Source organism: Bubalus kerabau, chromosome 13, assembly GCF_029407905.1.
Source record: "Bubalus kerabau isolate K-KA32 ecotype Philippines breed swamp buffalo chromosome 13, PCC_UOA_SB_1v2, whole genome shotgun sequence".
NCBI lineage: Eukaryota > Metazoa > Chordata > Mammalia > Artiodactyla > Bovidae > Bubalus > Bubalus kerabau.
In genome coordinates, this window is record NC_073636.1 from 37,005,271 (window position 1) to 37,028,569 (window position 23,299).

Consider the following 23,299-nt stretch of genomic DNA (forward strand, 5'->3'; position numbering starts at 1 on the left):
AGACTATCTTTATCAAATTTAGATATCAGTATTATACCTGCTTTAAAAAGAAATTACGAAGTTTTCTTTTATTTCAATGCTCTGGGATAATTTATTGAACAATGGGATAAAGGTTTGGTAGAAGTATACTGTACAGTCATGTGGGCCCAATCTGTATGTGTTTTATTAGTTCTTTATTGGTTTCCTCTAGTTCTTCTATGAAATCTGATCCATTTATGCTTTTTACTCGAATGCGTTCAGTTTTGGCAATCTGCATTTCCTCATAAAATGATCAATTTCATTTACATTATCAAATTTATTTAAACAGTGATCTGAAAAGCAATGTCTTATGATTTTTAAACTTTGTCTTTTTTTAATGGTTATTTCCCACTTGTCTATTTATGTTTGTGTGTGTGAGCTTTCTTCTGTTTTTTCCCTGATCAAATTATCTAGTATAGTTCCCCTATTTTGATTTTTTCTGAAAAAAATTTTATTAATTAGATATACTGTGCTTTTATTCTCTACCTCATAAATTTCTTTTTTCTTTATGTTGTCTTTTTAGAATTTATTTTGTAACTATTTTTCTAATTTTTTGAGCTTAGAAGATATTTTATTTTATTTTTTTTGGCTGTGCTGTGTAGTTTGTGGAATTGTAATTCCCTGACCAGAGATTGAACCCAGGCCACCTGTGGTGGAAATGTGGGCTCCTAACCACTGGACTTCCAGGGAATTCCCTCGTTTTATAATAATAAAAGTAGTTTGTGCTATGAACTTTTCTTTGACACATCTTTAAATGTCCCTTGTAGATTCTGATATGTAGTGATTTTATTGTCATTATTTTTAAGAAATTCTTTAAATTCAGTTTGTATTTTCCCTTTAGACCATGTGTTGCTTAATGGAATTTTTTTTTAATTCCACAAAAGGGAAGCTTTTTATTTTTTGCTTATTTTAGCTATTTCTTATTCCTTATTATGTTGCAATTTACTCAGAGTGCTTTATTTCTACTTTTTATGGAACATACTGGTGTTTCCTTTATGACTTACTATAAGATGAATTTTTACAAAACATCTATAGGTGCTTTGGGTGAAGATATATTCCCTTTCAACAGAGGCTAGAAGTGAAGTGAAGTTTTAGTTGCTCAGTTATGTCTGACTCTCTGGGACCTCATGGGCTGTAGCTTGCCAGGCTCCTTTGTCCATGGAATTCTCCAGGCAAGAATACTGGAGTGGGTTGCCATTTCCTTCTCCAGGGGATCTTCCTGATCCAGGGATCAAACCTGGGCCTCCCACATTGCAGGCAGACTCTTTACCGCCTGAGCCACCAGAGGTCAACAGAGGGTACATAATGAAACAGATGTTAAGAATATACAACAGAGGGTAGAATCTGATGTATATTCTTAAGATCTGTTTCATTATGTTACATAAGCCCTCTATCCTTGCTGCTGCTGCTGCTGCTAAGTTGCTTCAGTCGTGTCCGACTCTGTGCGACCCCAGAGACAGCAGCCCACCAGGCTCCCCTGTCCCTGGGATTCTCCAGGCAAGAACACTGGAGTGGGTTGCCATGTCCTTGTCCAATGCATGAAAGTGAAAAGTGAAAGTGAAGTCTCTCAGTCGTGTCCGACTCTTCGCGACCCCAGGGACTGCAGCCTACCAGGCTCCTCCGTCTATGGGATTCTCCAGGCAAGAGTACTGGAGTGGGCTGCCATTGCCTTCTCCGCCCTCTATCCTTACTATTTATTTTTCACGCACATGATCTGTCTCATACTGGACGTGATGGCATTATTAGCGTGCTTCTACGTGTGTTGTCTTACAGCTCATATAGCTTTTGCTTCTTAAAGGCAGGCTCTATATTATTTGGTGCATAAATGTTCTAATCATTGTGAATTATAGCTTTTAATACTTCAAGAGCTCTTCTTTGTCATGTTTAATGAGTTTTGGCTTGATATTTCTACTTTGATATAAGAATCTTTACCCCTGCTCTCATATTTTTTCCATTTCTGGGAGTATCTTGGCCTGCCTTTTGGTTTTAGTCTTTCTTAAACCACTTTCTTTTAGGTGTGCTGTCTTATGTAGTCTATAGATGGGTCTTGCTTTGTACACCAAATTAAACATATTTTTAATGATCGAGGTAAACCCACATACACTCATTGATGTTTGGTCTCATAATATATTTTATAATTATTCATATTCTGTTATATTTGCTCTTCTCTTTATTTCAGCTTTGCTAGATATAAAATTCTTGGTTTCCATTTTCTTTTTTGAATTAAAAAAAAAGTCTGCTTCATTGTTGCCTTACTTCATACCTTTCTTGTGAAAATTGTGATATTAGTCAAATTTGTTTTTCTTTGTGAGTTTTTTGATCTTTTTGCTTGGAGGCTTTGAGAAATTTTTCTTTACCTTTATGATCTAATTCTTTTACCTGCATCTCCAGGTTTATCTTAGAGTTCATTGCTAATCATTTGGTTAACCTGAAATAGAATTCAGTTCAGTTCAGTTCAGTTCAGTCACTCAGTCGTGTCCGACTCTTCGCGACCCCATGAATGGCAGCTCACCAGGCCTCCCTGTCCATCACCAACTCCTGGAGTTCACCCAGACTCACGTCCATCGAGTCAGTGATGCCATCCAGCCATCTCATCCTCCGTCGTCCCCTTCTCCTCCTGCCCTCAATCCCTCCCAGCATCAGAGTCTTTTCCAATGAGTCAACTCTTCGCATGAGGTAGCCAGAGTACTGGAGTTTCAGCTTTAGCATCATTCCTTCCAAAGAAATCCCAGGGCTGATCTTCTTTAGAATGGACTGGTTGGATCTCCTTGCAGTCCAAGGGACTCTCAAGAGTCTTCTCCAACACCACAGTTCAAAGGCCTCAATTCTTTGGTGCTCAGCTTTCTTCACAGTCCAACTCTCACATCCATACATGACCACTGGAAAAACCATAGCCTCGACTAGACGGACCTTTGTTGGCAAAGTAATGTCTCTGCTTTTGAATATGCTATCTAGGTTGGTCATAACTTTCCTTCCAAGGAGTAAGCGTCTTTTAATTTCATGGCTGCAGTCACCATCCGCAGTGTTTTTAGAGCCCCAAAAAATAAAGTCTGACACAGTTTCCACTGTTTCCCCATCTATTTCCCATGAAGTGATGGGACCAGATGCCATGATCTTAGTTTTCTGAATGTTGAGTTTTAAGCCAACTTTTTCACTCTCCTCTTTCACCTTCATCAAGAGGCTTTTTAGTTACAGAAAAATCAGGATAAATGCTTTTTTCTCCCTTTGAAAAAGTCAAATTTCAGGTACATGAGTTGTCAGGAGCCCTGGCAAATGCCAACAGTGATGATAAAGGCTGTTTTTCGGACTTAATAGGAACTTATATATCCTCATGGTTTACTTCAGTCTCTGCTGTTAATTTTAAGACAGAATTCCTGCCATACATGATTCAAAACATGCTAAAGTTCTAATGTCTCAAGTTTTTTATTACTTAAGAATAACCTTAAACCTACAGATCAGCTTTCAACTGTAAGTGTCTGCCTACATGCATGCTAAGTCACTTCATTCATGTCCGACTCTTTTGCGACCCCATGGATTGTAACCCACCAGGCTCCTCTGTCCATGGGATTCTCCAGGCAAGAATACTAGAGTGAGTTGCCATGCCCTCCTCCAGGGGATCTTCCAGACCCAGGGATCAAACCCCCGTCTCCTGTGGCTCCTGCATTGCAGGCAGCTTCTTTACTACTGAGCCTACAAAAGGGTTAAATTTCATGTTTTTTAGAAGATAATCAAGAAAAATATTTATATTAATATTCTGTAAATGCCCAAGATTTTAAGAAGTTTTACATAACAATTTTGCTAAATAATATGCTAATTTCCTACAATTTATCCTATAAAATATTTTCCTTCCACACATTATAAAACAAACATTTGCTGAACTGATTGTTACATAGTCCAGTGTTATGTGATCATGTAATGAAAGACTCTTTTATAAAACATATACACAAGGATAGAATTAAAACTTACCATGGAATCTGTAACTCTAAATTTCCTGTCTTCTGTGGTTTAAACATAATTATGTTGCATTTACATAGTTTTTTTTTTTTTTACATTGGGTTTATTTGTTCTTTTTAAAAAGGGGAGAAAAAATAAAGCTATGCTTGTTTGCATACAAACAGGCCGCTCAGAAATTTCATTTACCACAAAACCAGTCCTTATGACCTTTTAGGGCTTATGCAAGATATAGAATAGAATTTATGTTTCATATGTTTGTGACATTAAGAATATTTTTCCTTCCATTTTACATTTTTTGGTTATTTGTTTCTCATCTGCATATGTATATGAATATATACATATCTGCAAAAGTATATGAATCTGAGATACTGAAATGCCACATGAAAAGTAATTATGTGAATCATTTTATCTTCTGAGTCTTAGTTTTCTCATTTTAAACAAGCTCTGAGGATGTTTAATTGAGGGTTATATGGATTTTATCTATCTGCATTATATATCTTATTCATCCAGTTGTGACATGTGCATAAGTTCAGTAGCTGAATAAATTAATTGTTCAGTACTATTTCCTGTGTATGAGAGAGTATGTGTGTGTGTTTACAATGAAGTTAAAACACATTTTTTAAGCTTTTGATTTGTAAAATGTTGTGTACATAAAGTACATGTATACATTACTGTATACATTAGCAAGTGTATATATCAGTAAATTTTAAAAAGGGAAGACTCATGTACCTGCCACCCAAGCCAAGAAGCAGAATATTGTTGTCACCCTACAAGACCCCCTAGCTGCCTGTCCTTCTCCCAGCCTACCCCGTGCCCACCTCCCTGCAGGCTGGGGAGAGCCCACTCTTACCTTTTATGGTAATTTTTATCTTGCCGTGTTTTACACATTTTACACTTGAGAATGCCTCCCTGTAAAGTATAGTTCTGTTTTATTTCTATTTGGGAACAAATGGAAGCATGTAGTATGTGTTTATTTTTGTCTGATTTTTTTTGTTCAAAATTATAGGTTATTTTAATACTTAACTGTTCTGTTTGATGCATTTTAACAATTGTATACAATCATGTAAACACCAGCCAAAAGAAAATGTAAAACATGTCCTTCACCCAGGCAAGTGCACTCATGCTATTTCCCAGTCAGTCCCCACCCTAACCCCAAGCAGCCACTGTCTCATTTCCTTCACTATAGGTTAGTTTTGCCTGTTCTGGGAGTAGAATTTCTGATTCATTGGGTAGAAGTTTAAATTTATTAAAAACTCCCAGATAGTACTCAAATGTGGTTGTACAATTTTACATTCCCATTGGTGCCAACATTTAGTGTTCCTTTTTTTTTTTTTTAATTTAGTCCTTCTAACAGGGTAAAAGGGCTTCCCAGGTGGCTCAGTGGTAAAAGAATCCACTTGCAATGCAGGAGATGTGGGTTCAATCCCTGGGTCAGGAAGATCCCCTGGAGGAGGAAATGGCAACCCATTCCAGTATTCTTTCCTGGGAAATTCCATGGACAGAGCTGTCTGCTGGGCTACAGTCCACAGGGTCATAAAGAGTTGGACAAGACTGGAGCGATTGAGCATGCATGCGCACAGGCTAAGCTTAATGTTCAGTAGGTTAGATGTGTTAAATGTGGTTGTGTCCTACTCTTTGTGACCCCATGGACTGTAGTCTACCAAGTTCCTCCGTCCATGGGATTTTCCAGGCAGAAATACTGGAGTGGGTTGCCATTTCCTTCTCCAGGGGATTTTCCCAACCCAGGGGTTGAATCCGGGTCTCCCGCATTGCAGGCAGACAGTTTACTGTCTGAGCCACCAGGAAAGTCACAGAGATTAAGAGGGGAAAGTCAAATGAGACCTTGAGGAAGCAACCAGATAAACCCAGACGGTGGGATTTTCTACAGCAGTCTTCATCTTTTAAAAGAGTCAGTGCCATAAAAAAATATTCTAGATTAAAAGAGACTAAATAGATATATCACAAACATAGTGTATGATCCTTATTTGAATCCAGGTTTCATTTGCTTTTTTAAAAGCTCCAAAGAAAGTTTTGAAAATTGGGAATATTTGAATCTGAGCTGGATATTTGATTATATCAGGGAATTACTTTTTCCTTTCTTAAATGTAAGAATAGTATAATGATAGTGCAAAAGATTGTGCTTATTTTTGAAACGTGAATGTTTTATTTATACGCTGTTGTATCTGTAACTTGTAAACAGTTAAAAAAAATGAATACTCGTATTGATAGATGACACAACTAGATCAAATTTTGAAGGCTGTGTCTATTGGTGCTTATTTTACTGTTTTTAAGAAAACTCTTTTAAGTTGGTTTGAAATTCTTCATATTGAGAAGGAAGGGAAAAAATAAGATTTTTTGCACTTAATTGAATGGTAAAATATAAGATAGCTGATGGTGACTAGTATTCTCATGATCTCTTTATGGGAATCAAATTAACATAACTTTTATGGAAGATAGTCTGTTGATACATATTTAAATTTAAAATATATAGAATCCTTACCTAGTGATTCCATTTCTAAGTGTTTGTCCCTCTGGTTCTGCCCACGTTGCCTCCTTCCCTGTCTGCTCACCTTCCTAGCCTACAAATGCCTCTTTCATTTCTCTTAGTCTATATGAGTATAATTCTGACATTCCTGATGAAGTTGAAATAGGGATTTAAATTCACCACTAAAATGTGGAACTCTTGCAATATTCTAATCAATAGTGTATGATAAATCTTTGTTGTTTAAAGTAGAACCATTTATTTCACTGATCACATAGAATGTCAATGCAAATTTATTTAATTGAATTCAAATCCAAATCAACTATATTATCTTTCCTATTTCTACTGATAACGTAATGCTCATATACTCAAGTGAGGCTGTATGCCTGAATAAAATCAGAATTTTTTGGTTCAATACTTTATATTTCTAGTGTATATTAGTAAGTTTATAGTATACTCTGAATAAATATGCACTTTAAAACTTGACTTAGCCTAATTACTGGATATAGATAGAGTCACAGATCAATCTAAGTTTATCTGCATGTTTATTAACCTCGGAAATGAAACTAACATTAATTGCATATATATTTGTAATTATATTGGATATCTCATTAGTAAGGTAATATGACCTGACTTTAATAGATGAGGAAATTCAAGTTTCAGGAGATTAAATATTTGCCCAATATCGTGATTTTAGGTAGTAGTCCTGGTATTTGAATACATGATTTATAATTATCTAGTTTCAATTCAGTTCAGTTCAGTCACTCAGTCTTTGTGACCCCATGGACTGCAGCATGCCAGGCTTCCCTGTCTATCACCAACTCCTGGAGGTTACTCAAACTCATGTCCATCAAATCGGTGATGCCATCCAACCATCTCATCCTTTATTGTCCCCTTCTCCTCCTGCCTTCAATCTTTCTCAGCATCTGGGTCTTTTCCAGTGAGTCAGTTTTTGCATCAGGTGGCCAAAGTATTGGAGTTTCAGCTTCAGCATCAGTCCTTCCAATGAATATTCAGGAGTGATTTCCTTTAGGATGGACTGGTTGGATCTCCTTGCAGTCCAAGGGACTCTCAAGAGTCTTCTCCAACACCACAGTTCTTATGCCCTTTCAATAAACAGGATACACACTTAGGTGTTGATTACTCCTAAATTTATTCCTTTGTCTATTTTGTTATTTTTGAAGAGTATCCACTTAGTCATAATCATGAAGAAAAGAAAAAATGAAAGTGTTAGTCACTCAGTTGTGTCTGACTCTTTGTGACCGCATGGACGGTAGCCTGCCAGACTCCTCTGTCCATGGAATTCTCCAGGCAAGAATAGTGGGTAGCCATTCCCTTCTTCCGGAGAAGGCAATGGCAGCCCACTCCAGTACTCTTGCCTGGAAAATCCCATGGATGGAGGAGCCTGGTAGGCTGCAGTCCACTGGGTTGCTAAGAGTCGGACACGACTGAACGACTTCACTTTCACTTTTCACTTTCATGCATTAGAGAAGGAAATGGCAACCCACTCCAGTGTTCTTGCCTGGAGAATCCCAGGGACGGGGGAGCCTGGTGGGCTGCCATCTATGGTGTTGCACAGAGTCGGACACGACTGAAGCGACTTAGCAGCAGCAGCAGCAGCAGCAGCATTCCCTTCTCCAGGAGATCTTCCTTACCCAGGGATTGAACCCAGGTCTCCTGCATTGCAGGCAGACTCTTTACCATCTGAGCCACCAGGAAAGCCCCCTGTAGTGATAATACATATCATAATCATATGATCACAGTCATATAAGTCATAATCATAAAGCCCCTCAAATACAGATACAAATGTAAATGTATCCAGTAATGATTTACAATGTCTAACTACTTTGAGAAAGAATTTATTTTACTATTCCAAATGTTTAGGGATGTTTATAGTTTCCTCAGACCACTGTTACAAAATTATTCTTTTATATCCAGAAGGGTGGTTATATGAATGTGACCACGCATATGAACATTTGCATGGTTCATTTTATTTCTGCTCTGAGTGAACCTTCCCTCACCTGTCTTTAATGCACCCATCTAAACCATTTGCCTTTTTTTCATGATAGTAAGAAAAGATAAATTGTTTTATTTGCTTATACAATAAATACATTATACAGCACTAGTTAAGCCACTTTACCTGTTTCTATTTTTGTTTTTTAGTGAAAGCACTTGAGTCGAGGTTCACTATGACAGCGCTAGTATCTGACGACTGTAATGATGACTAACTTCCACTTAACACTTATTGAGAATGAGTTCTTCTCCATGACGAGGACTACCGCGGTACTTGGTCTCTTATCAGATCAGTTCAGCTACTCAGTCATGTCCAATTCTTTGTGACTCCATGGACTGCCGCACGCCAGGCCTCCCTGTCCATCACTAACTCTTGGAGCTTACTAAAACTCATGTCCATTGAGTCGGTGATGCCATTCAGCATCTCATCCTCTATTGTGCACTTCTCCTCCTGCCTTCACTCTTTCCCAGCATCAGGGTCTTTTCAAATCAGTCAGTTCTTTGCATCAGGTGGCCAAAGTATTGGAGTTTCCGCTTCAGCATCAGTCCTTCCAATGAATGTTCAGGACTGATTTCCTTTAGGATGGACTGGTTGGATCTCCTTGCAGTCCAAGGGACTCTCAAGAGTCTTCTCCAACACCACAGTTCAAAAGCGTCAATTCTTTGGCAATCAGCTTTCTTTATAGTCCAACTCTAACATCCATACATGACTACTGGAAAAACAATAGCCTTGACTAGACAGACCTTTGTTGCCAAAGTAATGTCTCTGCCTTTTAATAAGCTGCCTAGGTTGGTCATAACTTTGCTTCCAAGGAGCAAGTGTCTTTTAATTTCATGGCTGCAGTCACCATCTGCAGTGATTTTGGAGCCCCCCTAAAATAAAGTCTCTGTTTCCATTGTTTCTCCATCTATTTGCCATGAAGTGATCGGACCAGATACCATGATCTTAGTTTTCTGAATGTTGAGTTTTAAGACAGCTTTTTCACTCTCTTCTTTCACTTTCATCAAGAGGCTGTTTAGTTCTTTTTCACTTTCTGCCATAAGGGTTGTGTCATCTGCATATCTGAGGTTATTGATATTTCTCCCAGCAATCTTGATTCCAGCTTGTGCTTCCTCCAGCCCAGCATTTCTCATGATGTACTCTGCATATAAGTTAAATAAGGAGGGTGTCAATATACAGCCTTGATGTACTCCTTTCCCAATTAAGAACCAGTCTGTTGTTCCATGTCCAGTTCTAACTGTTGCTTCTTGACCTGCATACAGATTTCTCAAGAGGCAAGTCAGGTGGTCTGGTATTCCCATCTTTTGAAGAATTTCCCACAGTTTCTTGTGATCCACACAGTCAAAGGCTTTAGCATAGTCAGTAAAGCAGAAATAGATGTTTTTCTGGAACTCTCTTGCTTTTTCAATGATCCAGTGGATGTTGGCAATTTGACTCTGGTTCCTCTGCCTTTTCTAAATCCAGGTTGAACATCTGAAAGTCCATGGTTCATGTAAAGTTGAATCCTGGCTTGGAGAATTTTGAGCATTACTTTGCTAGCGTGTGAGATGCGTGCAATTGTGTGGTAGTTTGAACATTCTTTGGCATTGCCTTTCTTTGGGATTAGAATGAAAACTGACCTTTTCCAGTCCTGTGGCCACTGCTGAGTTTTCTAGTTTGCTGGCATATTGAGTGCAGTGCTTTCACAGCATCATCTTTTAGGATTTGAAAGAGCTCAACTGGAATTCCATCACCTCCACTAGCTTTGTTCATAGTGATGCTTCCTAAGGCCCACTTGACTTCACATTCCAGGATGTCTGGCTCTAGGTGAGTGATCATACCGTCGTGATTATCTGAGTCATGAAGATCTTTTTTGTATAGTTCTTCTGTGTATTCTTGCCACTTTTTCTTAATATCTTCTGCTTCTGTTAGGTCCATACCATTTCTGTCCTTTATTGTGTCCGTTTTTGCATAAAAAGTTCCCTTGGTATCTCTAATTTTCTTGAAAAAGATCTCTAGTCTTTCCAATTCTATTGTTTTCCTCTATTTCTTTGCACTGATCACTGAGGAAGGCTTTCTTATCTCTCCTTGCTATTCTTTGGAACTCTGCATTCAAATGGGTATATCTTTCCTTTTCTCCTTTGCCTTTCACTTCTCTTATTTTCATAGCTATTTGTAAGGCCTCTTCAGACAACCATTTTGCCTTTTTGCATTTCTTTTTCTTGGAGATGGTCTTGATCACTGTCTCCTGTACAATGTCATGAACCTCCATCTAAAGTTCTTCAGGCACTCTGTCTATCAGATCTAATACCGTGAATCTATTTATCCCTTCTACTGTATAGTCATAAGGGATTTGATTCAGGTCATACCTGAATGGTCTAGTGGTTTTCCCTACTTCCTTCAATATAAGTCTGAATTTGGCAATAAGGAGTTTATGATCTGAACCACAGTCAGCTCCCGGTCTTGTTTTTGCTGACTGTATAGAGCTTCTCCATCTTTGGCTGCAAAGAATATAATCATACTGATTTTAGTATTGACTATCTGGTGATGTCCATGTGTAAAGTCTTCTCTTGTATTGTTGGAAGAGGGTGTTTGCTATGACCAGTATATTCTCTTGGAAAAACTTTGTAGGCCTTTGCCCTGCTTCATTCTGTATTCAAAGGCCAAATTTGCCCTTTACTCCAGGTATTTCTTGACTTCCTACTTTTGCATTCCAGTGCCCTTTAATGAAAAGGACATCTTTTTTGGGTGTTAGTTCTAGAAGGTCTTGTAGGTTTTCATCAGATCAGATCAGTCGCTCAGTCGTGTCCAACTCTTTGCGACCCCATGAATCGCAGCACACCAGGCCTCCCTGTCCATCACCAACTCCCGGAGTTCACCCAGACTCACGTCCATCGAGTCAGTGATGCCATCCAGACATCTCATCTTCTCCTCCTGCCCCCAATCCCTCCCACCATCAGAGTCTTTTCCAATGAGTCAACTCTGCGCATGACGTGGCCAAAGTACTGGAGTTTCAGCTTTAGCATCATTCCTTCCAAAGAAATCCCGGGGCTGATCTCCTTCAGAATGGACTGGTTGGATCTCCTTGCAGTCCAAGGGACTCTCAAGAGTCTTCTCCAACACCACAGTTCAAAACCATCAATTCTTCGGTGCTCAGCCTTCTTCACAGTCCAACTCTCACATCCATACATGACCACTGGAAAAACCATAGCCTCGACTAGACAAACCTTTGTTGGCAAAGTAATGTCTCTGCTTTTGAATATGCTATCTAGGTTGGTCATAACTTTCTTTCCAAAGAGTAAGCATCTTTTAATTTCATGGCTGCAATCACCATCTGCAGTGATTTTGGAGCCCCCAAAAATAAAGTCTGACACTGTTTTCACTGTTTCCCCATCTATTTCCCATGAAGTGATGGAACCGGATGCCATGATCTTCGTTTTCTGAATGTTGAGCTTGAAGCCAACATTTTCACTCTCCACTTTCACTTTCATCAAGAGGCTTTTTAGTTCCTCTTCACTTTCTGCCATAAAGGTGGTGTCATCTGCATATCTGAGGTTATTGATATTTCTCCCTGCAGTCCTGATTCCAGCTTGTGCTTCATCCAGCCCAGCGTTTCTCATGATGTACTCTGCATATAAGTTAAATAAACGGGTGACAATATACAGCCTTGATGTACTCCTTTTCCTATTTGGAACCAGTCCGTTGTTCCATGTCCAGTTCTAATTGTTGCTTCCTGACCTGCATACAAATTTCTCAAGAGGCAGATCAGGTGGTCTGGTATTCCCATCTCTTTCAGAATATTCCACAGTTGATTGTGATCCACACAGTGAAAGGCTTTGGCATAGTCAGTAAAGCAGCAATAGATGTTTTTCTGGAACTCTCTTGCTTTTCCCATGATCCAGCAGATGTTGGCAATTTCATCTCTGTTTCCTCTGCCTTTTCTAAAACCAGCTTGAACATCAGGAAGTTCACGGTTCACATATTGCTGAAGCCTGGCTTGGAGAATTTTGATCATTACTTTACTAGCGTGTGAGATGAGTGCAATTGTGTGGTAGTTTGAACATTCTTTGGCATTGCCTTTCTTTGGGATTGGAATGAAAACTGACCTTTTCCAGTCCTGTGGCCACTGCTGAGTTTTCCATATTTGCTGGCATATTGAGTGCAGCACTTTCACAGCATCCTCTTTCAGGATTTGGAATAGCTCCACTGGAATTCCATCACCTCCACTAGCTTTGTTCATAGTGATGCTTTCTAAGGCCCACTTGACTTCACATTCCAGGATGTCTGGCTCTAGGTCAGTGATCACACCATCATGATTATCTGGGTCGTGAAGATCTTTTTTGTACAGTTCTTCTGTGTATTCTTGCCATCTCTTCTTAATATCTTCTGCTTCTGTTAGGTCCATACCATTTCTGTCCTTTATCGAGCCCATCTTTGCATGAAATGTTCCTTTGGTATCTCTGATTTTCTTGAAGAGATCCCTAGTCTTTCCCATTCTGTTGTTTTCCTCTATTTCTTTGCATTGATCGCTGAAGAAGGCTTTCTTATCTCTTCTTGCTATTCTTTGGAACTCTGCATTCAGATATTTATATCTTTCCTTTTCTCCTTTGCTTTTCACTTCTCTTCTTTTCACAGCTATTTGTAAGGCCTCCCCAGACAGCCATCTTGCTTTTTTGCATTTCTTTTTCATGGGGATGGTCTTGATCCCTGTCTTCCTGTACAATGTTACGAACCTCATTCCATAGTTCATCAGGCACTCTATCTATCAGATCTAGGCCCTTAAATCTATTTCTCACTTCCACTGTATAATCATAAGGGATTTGTTTTAGGTCAAACCTGACTGGTCTAGTGGTTTTCCCTATTTTCTTCAATTTAAGTCTGATTTTGGCAATAAGGAGTTCATGGTCTGAGCCACAGTCAGCTCCCGATCTTGTTTTTGCTGACTGTATAGAGCTTCTCCATCTTTGGCTGCAAAGAATATAATCAATCTGATTTCGGTGTTGACCATCTGGTGATGTCCCTGTATAGAGTCTTCTCTTGTGTTGTTGGAAGAGGGTGTTTGTTATGACCAGTGCGTTTTCTTGGCAAAACTCTATTAGTCTTTGCCCTGCTTCATTCCGTATTCCAAGGCCAAATTTGCCTGTTACTCCAGGTGTTTCTTGACTTCCTACTTTTGCATTCCAGTCATAGAACCATTCAACTTCAGCTTCTTCAGTATTATTGGTTGGGGCATAGACTTGGATTACTGTGGTACTGAATGTTTTGCCTTAGAAACAAACAGAGATCTTTCTGTTATTTTTGAGATTGCATCCAAGTACTGCATTTTGGACTCTTTCATTGACTATGATGGCTACTCCATTTCTTCTAAGGGATTCTTGCCCACAGTAGTAGATATAATGGTCATCTGAGTGAAATTCACCCATTCCATTCCATTTTAGTTCACTGATTCCTAAAATGTCAATGTTCACTCTTGCCATCTCCTGTTTGACCACTTCCAATTTGCCTTGATTCATGGACCTAACATTCCAGGTTCCTATGCAGTATTGCTCTTTACAGCATTGGACTTTACTTCCATCACCAGTCACATCCACAACTGGGTGTTGTTTTTGCTTTGGCTCTGTCTCTTCATTCTTCCTGGAGTTATTTCTCCACTGATCTCCTGTAGCATATTGGGCACCTACCGACCTGGGGAGTTCATCTTTCAGTGTCCTATCTTTTTGCCTTTTCATACTGTTCACGGGGTTCTCAAGGCAAGAATACTGAAGTGATTTGCCATTCCCTTCTCCAGTGGACCACGTTTTGTCAGAACACTCCACCATGACCTGTCTGTTTTGGATGGCCCTACAAAGCATGGTCATAGTTTCACTGAGTTAGACAAGGCTGTGGTCCACATGATCAGTTTGGTTAGTTTTCTGTGATTGTGGTTTTCAGTCTGTCTGCCCTCTGATGGAGAAGGATAAGAGGCTTATGGAAGTGTCCTGATGGGAGAGACTGACTGAGGGGGAAACTGGGTCTTATTTAAATGGGCAGGGCCATGCTGAGTAAATCTTTAATCCAATTTTCTGTTGATGGGCGTGGCTATGTTCCCTCCCTGTTGTTTGACCTGAGGGCAAACTATGGTGGAGGTAATGAAGATAATGCTGACCTCCTTCAAAAGGTCCCATGCACGCACTTCGGCACTGAGTGCCCCCAACCCTGCAGCAGGCTACCGCTGACCCATGCCTCTGCGAGAGACTCCTGGATACTCATGGGCAAGTCTATCTGGGTCAGTCTCATGTGGGGTCACGGCTCCTTTCTTCTGGGTCCTGGTGCACAGGGGTTCTGTTTCTGTCCTCCCAGAGTCTGTTTCCCTAGCCCTATGTAAGTTCTGGCAGCTCTATGGTGGGTTAATGGCAACCTCCTCTAAGAGGGCTTATGCCATACCCAGGTCTACTGCACCCAGAGCCCCTGCCCCCAGCAGTCCACTGCTGACCCATACCTCCACAGAAGACAACCAAACACAGTTCTGTCTCAGTCTCTGTGGGGTCTTGGGTCCTGGTGTGGACAAGGTATTTTTTGAGCCCTCTGAGCGTCTCTGGCGGGTATGGGGTTTGATTCTAAAGGCAATTTCACCCTTCCTACCATCTTGCTGGGGCTTCTCCTTTGCTCCTGGACGTGGGTTATCTCTTCACAGCTGCTCCAGGGCCACACAGCTGCCGCTCCAGTGCCACACAGCTGCCTATATGGTCTCCTATAGTCTCTTTAACGGAGAAGGCAATGGCACCCCACTCCAGTACTCTTGCCTGGAAAATCCCATGGATGGAGGAGCCTGGTAGGCTCCAGTCCATGCGGTCACTAAGAGTCGGGCACGACTGAGTGACTGCACTTTTACTTTTCACTTTCATGCATTGGAGAAGGAAATGGCAGCCCACTCCAGTGTTCTTGCCTGGAGAATCCCAGGGACAGAGGAGCCTAGTGAGCTGCCCTCTATGGAGTCGCACAGAGTTGGACATGACTGAGGCGACTTAGCAGTAGCAGCAGCAGTCTCTTTAAAAGAATACATAGAGATAGAAACATTAAAACTTTGAGAATTTTTATAAAAATGTTAAATTTTTTCTAATCATAGCTTTTTCACAGTCATTAATTCTGACCTGCATTTATGTTTCCATTTTTGCAGAATTACCAACGTGGTTTTTAAAATGTATAGATTTCAGTTGCAATTTATAATGTGGCTTGAGAACATCATGTTCTTTCAGGCTAACCGCATTTAGGTTGAGCCATTGTCTGACAATGGTATTTATCAGCATAATTTGCAAATATTATGACATTTTTAGACACGATGCCAAATTATGGTTTCAAAATAGATGTACTGGCATTGCCAGACAGAAATTCTGCAACTTCAGCCATACTGGCCATGTGGGTGCAGACTGTCCACATTTGTTCGTATATGTGGCCTTGGTGGGCAGGCAAGCCAGCCAGACTTCTTAACAATCCTGACAAGAGTTAACATAACAAATGAAACTGAGACTCATAACAAGCCGCTGTGTGTTTTCTTGTGTTTTTTTCTTTTTATAAAGAGTCAATGAACATGTATTCATCTTTTGAGAACTGCTATTTTGTCAGCCCACAATTTGATTTCTATGATAAACCTGAAGATTTTGGAAACATGTTATTCAGTTTTGTTTTTATAATATCAAAGTATTAATGTAAAATTCTACTGATAATAAAAACAGGAAGAGTTAACATATTGTTGGAAATGAAATCAGAGCAAGATACTAGTAAAGTTAAAGAACTATACGAAAGGAGACACTACACTGTGTCCATTGAAAATGGACAGTGGTATAATTAATACCACCTATAAGCCCATCATTGTATATTCAAAAAGCAATAAAGTTGTAAAGAAGATCTATGAAAATACACTTTCAACCTAGAAGGAACTCCAAATAAAAATTTACTGGTTAGATTTTGAATTTGAACATATGCTTTTCAAGTATGAGGTTAAAAATGAGTGTATTTGTGTTGGGAGAGATTTTTGATTCAGCAAAAAAAGGAGTAGGCAAAGACTTCTGTTTCAGGTCCATTTAACCAGTATTCACTGGCTCAGGAACGTGCGCTAAGCATGGTGGGCAGTAGCAGATTCCTGCTGTCAAGGAGATTACACGGCACTTGGGGAGATAAGATGCATACACACATGACCACACTGCAAAGCAGTATATGATGAGAGCCAGAAACGAGGGCAGCAAAACTCAAAAGGCTCTCAGAGGAGGAAGCAGCCAGAGGATTTGAGGAGAGATTTTATTGTAGACCTTAAAATATGCATTGTCACAGCGAAAGATGGAGGTGGTGTGGGAAAAGGTTTAGAGCTGGGAGAATCTCTGTGACTTGTGAGTTAACCAGTGTCTCCCCTCTGTGTTCACGTGGAACCTGATGCCCACATCTCTTAGCAGGGGTCCCCAATCTCTGGGATCTGAGATGCCTGGTGATCTGAGTTGGAGCTGATGTAATAATAATAGAAATAAAGCGCACAATAAATGTCATGTGCTTGAATTACCCTGAAACCATCCCCTCAACGCCTGGTCCATGGAAAAATTGTCTTCCACGAAACCAGTCCCTGGTGCCAAAAGGTTGGGGACCACTGTCCTATAGCATTTACCAGAATAGATTGCAGTGGTCTCTTTATCACCTTCACTAGACTGCAGTTTCCTGAAGGACAGTGAAAATCCCTTTTATTTGCAGAGCCTTTATTCTTGTATTCTTGGAGAAGACAATGGCAACCCACTCCAGTACTCTTGCCTGGAAAATCCCATGGACAGAAGAGCCTGGGAGGCTGCAGTCCGTGGGGTCGCGAAGAGTCAGACATGACTGAGCGACTTCACTTCACTCTTCTTGTATTCATATCTTGCAGAAACGTATTTGTGATCCCCCTAATTAATCCTTATAGCACTTTTGCATTTATTCCATGCATGTGTTTCCAGCTGGAGTTGAACACGGCCATACTCTGCCTTCTTGTTTCCGCTCTCCTTTTGTAAATGTGTCCTCTTCATAGTATTTAGTGCCACATGTTTTGCATTTTTGTGCTTTGAGCTGGTGATCTTCCTGTTTGAAATGGCCCCTAAGCCTAATGCCAAAGTACAAGAAGACTGCCATGTGCCTTACAGAGAAAAATGTGTGTGCTGGATTGCTCGTGGGTTCAGTGTTAATGAATCAAAAAAGAATTATTAAGAAAAGTGTCTTTAAACAGAAATACACATAAAACAAGATTATATGTTGATCAGTTAATGAAAGTATTCTCACCAGAGGCTCTTAGGAACAAAACTTCATATTCCCCAGAGAGCAATGATTTGGTATTTACAAATTCACTGCTTTCTGTGACTTTATACAATTTAACTACCCTGAGCAACCAGAATTGAGTGTATCTGTTACTTCTGTATGCTCAGCACTTAGTGTTTAGTAGGTGGCCACAGAGTTTTATGAGCAAACACCTGAATATAGGGAATTGGGAGGAATAAACCCGCTCATTGGAAATGTTAAATACTGAGTTCAAGACTGGGGTGTAAATACCATGCAGGCAGTGGGAAGCCATCCGAGACTGTCCCCTAGGAGTGATCTCTCAGTTGTGAACTGTTCACCAAGCAGTAATTGAATGTGTTGGCTGGTGTGATGGACAGAATGAATATCCCTGGGGCCTTGCTTGCAAGGAGATACTGCAGAAGCTCTAAAATACTCTTTCAGCAGGATTCATTTCCATTCTATAGGGATCTATAGGATGGATTGGAATTGAGAGAAACTGAAGACACAAAACCAAGTTACTGCTGTAGCTATCTCCATATGAGGTAACAGAGACTACAGTTAGGGTGCTGGCAGGGAGAGAAAGAAGTAGGGGAGACGCTTGACTTACTGTGAAGCAAATCCACAGTGTGACTCAATCCAGAGGATGAGGGAAATGGAGGAACAAGATTAAACTCTGAAGTTTGCTGCCCTTGACTTTGTTAGTTCCTCTGTTTGCATTTTTTGTTTTTTTAATGTTTTCCTCATCTCAGGTAATTACTCTGTACCATGCTATCTTTTAAGTCATCTGTAATGAGGTCACAGTCCTCATCCATTGTAACTAAGCAGCTGAGGAATTGTCTAGGGTTTGGGATGACAGTTAAAGACAGTATATCTGGTTTTAGAATGAACAGTGAATTTTTATTGTTAATTGTGAAATTTTGCCTGGGGTAGGGATCCAAAGTTGAATTATCCCTCTTTATAACTGAAAATGTGTGCCATCCTAATGACTTCCACTCTAATGACAAGCTATGTCCTGCATTGTATGGCTGAATATTCCTAATGCAAATATTAGTACTGACTACATTGGTGAGAGAGTAGGACAGATTATCATTCACTATTGTTCTTTGGGAAATCACACGTGAAAAAAAATACATAGAGACCCAGGGATCTCCATTAATTATGTTTTCAGTGGCATGTGTAAAACAGTAAGCTTTTTTAAGTTGGTAAAGTAAATCCTTCATTGTGAAGTACAGTGTATTCACCATCTTTCTTTATACTTCCTGTAAACTGAGAAATAAAAACTTTAATTTCCCTTAGCAAGATAGTGACAGAGAGCTTTAGTTTTAGAAAATTATTTAGTTAAACATGGGGTTAAAACACTTTCTCAATGTACTTTTTCTCATTAAAGATCATCTTTTAAAGAGATAGTTTATATTTTACTATAAGCTATTTGCACTTCCAATTTTTTTAAGGTTATGGAAAACTTATATCCAACTTGGAACCTTTTGAATAATACTTTTTTTTTTTCCTGGCAAACTCAGATAATAAAGTAATGTAGTATTATTTTTAGTCAATTTTCAAGAAAAAAATTGAATAGCACTAAGCTAGGAGTATTTATTCTATCTGTGGCTAAGTACTACATGTATTTAACTCAAGGTTTAAAGTCAAAGGAATTTTGATATTCTTTATCTTTTTCCATCTGCTCATAGTTTAGTGTATCTTTCTGAACAAAGCCATGTTTGTAAAGGATATTAAGTTTTGTTTGGCCTTCTTCTCAACTGTGAGTACTCAACAGACCTTAATGCGAGGTTATGCTCCCTGGACTGATTGATGTATAAACAGAAGACAGATGGTGTGGAGATGACTCTGATGATAATTCATTTTTCAGCTAGTCAAGAAGATATTTTGATTACAGTGTGTTTAAGTAATTATAACACAGTCTGCAATGTTAGTCTCTCTGGGAAGCAAGCACATGGAAAACAAGTTACGTGTTATTGCTGCCCAACAAAGGAGGCAGTGTGGCGTAATGATTTTAATTCCTAGTGCTAGATTAGGACTGGAGGAGTTTAAAATATGTCATGCCGTACGGTAAGTCAATTAAACACAGACCAAATAAAAAAGGTAACTGCACAGTTTTGAGGCGTAAATATTTGTCTTGGAAAGTATTTAGATGTTACTATATGAAAGAAACCAGTATTTTTGCATTCAGGCAACAGACTGTATACAGCTAATTAAAAAATTACATGGCTTGATTTTTAGTTTATGAGAATCATAATTATTATAGAGCTTGCTTTCTGCATCACGAGTGTAAAACTGAAATCAGAGAACTGACAAATCAACAGCATGTTAAGTCCCTGCTGTTGTTAAAGTTTTGGAAAAAAAAAATAGCTAAGCAAAATGTCAAAAGGAGAAAAAAATAATTAGAACTGTGTGGATAGGCCATTTAAATTTTATTTTCATGTACTAATTACAGTATATACCTCTGGGTTTTTAATTGTTTGTTTCACGATAGGATAATTGATCGCTTAGATGGAGTTCGTTTGTTGTGGTCCCTGCTAAAAAATCCTCACCCGGACGTGAAGGCCAGTGCAGCTTGGGCCCTCTGTCCCTGCATCCAGAATGCAAAGGTAAGAAGAGACCGCTAGTCAGTCCATCCTAGAATCTCAATACCATGGTGAATGACGTTACCACAGGTCACCAGCTGCTTTTCACTTCTTTATGGTCAGATTTTTACCTGCGAAAAAGAATACTGAACTTTTGTGCCAAAATAATTTTTGAGCAATACCTTTTCCTGGTCAGTTTTTAGATGTCACATGAAACTGGGCTAAGATGGCCGAGCTTACCATGTCCTACCTGGCTGGTGGGATTGAAACAAATACCGCGGGTACATCAAGGGGAAGGAAAGTACACTGTTCTTACCTCTTGGGTGAAAAGAAAAATTACATTACTGCTACTTTCAGAAGCCCAAGATAACCTCTATCTTACTTACTGCCTGATTGACTACTATGAAAAATCACTAAGTTCTTTGTTACCTTGAAAAAGTCACATAATGTCATGCATTGCACTTTTCTTATCTGTTAATAAAGACTAGATGTAAAGTCTAGAGATTTCTCTCTGTCGAGTATTTTTACAGAAAGCACTTACTTCCTGTAATAAATTTAACATGCCTCTATCTTCCTAAAATTTGTGACTAGAAGTAATTGTAAAAAGTGAATTGTGATATATACTAATACTTAGAAAAGACTTATTACAAACTGGTTAATGGACTGTTTTTTTATAACAACAAAAGAGGGAAAAATAAAAACACCTCAAATGTCAGCCTATAGGGAAATGAATGACAAGATGACAGCACGGTCATATGTCAGCCAGGGCAGCAAAAAAAAATGAATGCACTTCAGCAATGTCGGCATCGATATCAGTATATGTCATGAACATCCTGACCAAAATAAAAGCAAGTTTCAGAAGCAGAGATACAATATAATCCTACTATATAAGGTCCAAAAATTTTTTAAAAATATAAATGATATTATTTAGGGAGCAAAAAAGAAGCCTATTGAAGAAAGGTTGCTACACATCTTTGAAGGATTTCTTTATGGATATTCTTTAAGAAAGATCTTAATCATCCTTAAACAATCTTTCATATCTTTAATGATCCTAATTATCTTTAAGAAAAGCTAATTGGTTTTAGAGACAAGCCAAGACTGATAAGCAGAACTAACTTCAGAGGAACAGAAGACAGAATTAAATCTTTAAAATTAATATCCTTAGAATGACCCAAGGGATGCTGCTAAGCCCAAAATGGCTAAATAAAAAGTATTCATAGATTAAGAAAGGTCTTTTGGAAATTAAAAATATATTTGGGAAACAATAAATTTAATACAAGAGACAAATACTACATTATGTGTGGTACTGGGATGTGACTCAGTAATTAATCTGGATGATAAAGTCTAGTAAACTACTAAAAATGTAAAGTAAGTGTAAAAATAAAATAGGAATTGCAAGCACACAAAAGGAAAGCAAAAGGAATAAACAGTCATTTATAAAAGGGGGAGGTGATTTCTATAAGCTGAAGAGTTGAAGAAAGACTCTAGTCTCCAGATTGAAAGATCCATTTAGTGCCAAGTAGGGAAAATGAATTTATCTGTACCTAGACACAAATTCAAATTTGGCATTTCCAGAAATTAAAGGAAAGGAAAAAGTTATATAAGAACAAGAATCACACCAGTATTAGACTTAACATCATTCACAGTGAATTCTAAGGAAAATGGAACAAAAGTTTTTCTGTCTTTAAAGGAAAGCATTTTTTATCCTGGAATTCTATATCCTGCAAAACTAGCACCTGAGTGAGTGTAGGGAAAGGATGGAATAAAGACATTGTTCTTTTAGAAATGTTCGGATTCAGGAAAGTTCTTCTCCATGAGTCTTCTCTGAAAAAAAAATTTACTTTAGAATGTTTTCCAGCAAAACAGAAGATTATAAGAAAGAAAATAACATGAGTTATAGAAATAATAATGAACAAATAAATCATTAGACTTTATGCTAAATAAGAATTTGTATTATAATAGGGCTTTCAATTTTTATCAAATTATTGAGAAAGAATTTCTTTAAAAGTAATGGCATAAAATAAAAGCCACTAAAATAAAAGATGGTATTGTCACAGTAAAAGTCTGCATCTAAACTATCAAATGATTAAAAAACATGTTAGGTAGTGGAAGGTAATACGTAAAAACATACTAAAGGTCTTTCCTTTTCCTGGAGAAGCTTGTTAGAGATACTGGTTAACTCTGAATCATCATTGAAAATAGGAATTTAATATTATCATTGGTGAGGTACCATTTTTATGGATAACATTTCTATTAATGTTGTTATTACATGTTAATTACATCCTTTATTCCTATGGGTTTCAACTCTAAATTTGCCTACTTATCTGTAATTGGCTTTAAAAGCTTTTCTAGTGTTTTCATATTCATTATTCTTGTCCAGGATTTCTGTCCTGAATACCCAACCGGTCTTCTTTGCTAACAACCTAAACTTAACCACATTCAAACTTTAAAAACAACCCATCTTGTCTGTGTTTAAACCCTTGGCCCAAAGGACCAGTCTAGACCCAAGCCTCCATAGAGAGCTCCATTCCTCCTGAACCTCTCCTGCCTTCCACTGCCCTCCACTCCCACCAAAGACCACATGGACTATAGCCAGCCAGGCTTCTCTGTCCATGGAATTCGCCAAGCAAGAATACTGGAGTGGGTAGCCATTCCCTTCTCTAGGTTAATCCACTTAGCTATGTTCAATTTGGCAGAAAGTGAAGAGGAACTAAAAAGCCTCTTGATGAAAGTGAAAGTGGAGAGTGAAAAAGTTGGCTTAAAGCTCAACATTCAGAAAACAAAGATCATGGCATCCAGTCCCATCACTTCATGGGAAATAGATGGGGAAACAGTGGAAACAGTGTCAGACTTTATTTTTCTGGACTCCAAAATCACTACAGGTGGTGACTGCAGCCATGAAATTAAAAGACGCTTACTCCTTGGAAGGAAAGTTATGACCAACCTAGATAGCATATTCAAAAGCAGACATTACTTTGCCAACAAAGGTTCATCTAGTCA

The 23,299-nt window shown here is 38.8% G+C and overlaps 1 protein-coding gene across 1 annotated transcript in view; it reads left to right on the plus strand.

Moving 5' to 3' along the window:
• Positions 1-23,299, plus strand: part of ODAD2 (outer dynein arm docking complex subunit 2) — a 156,643-nt gene that overhangs the window by 77,410 nt on the left and 55,934 nt on the right. The window contains exon 16 of the mRNA XM_055544025.1: positions 20,209-20,323. Coding sequence (XP_055400000.1) covers positions 20,209-20,323 — 115 coding nt within the window. The remainder of the gene's footprint in view (positions 1-20,208; positions 20,324-23,299) is intronic.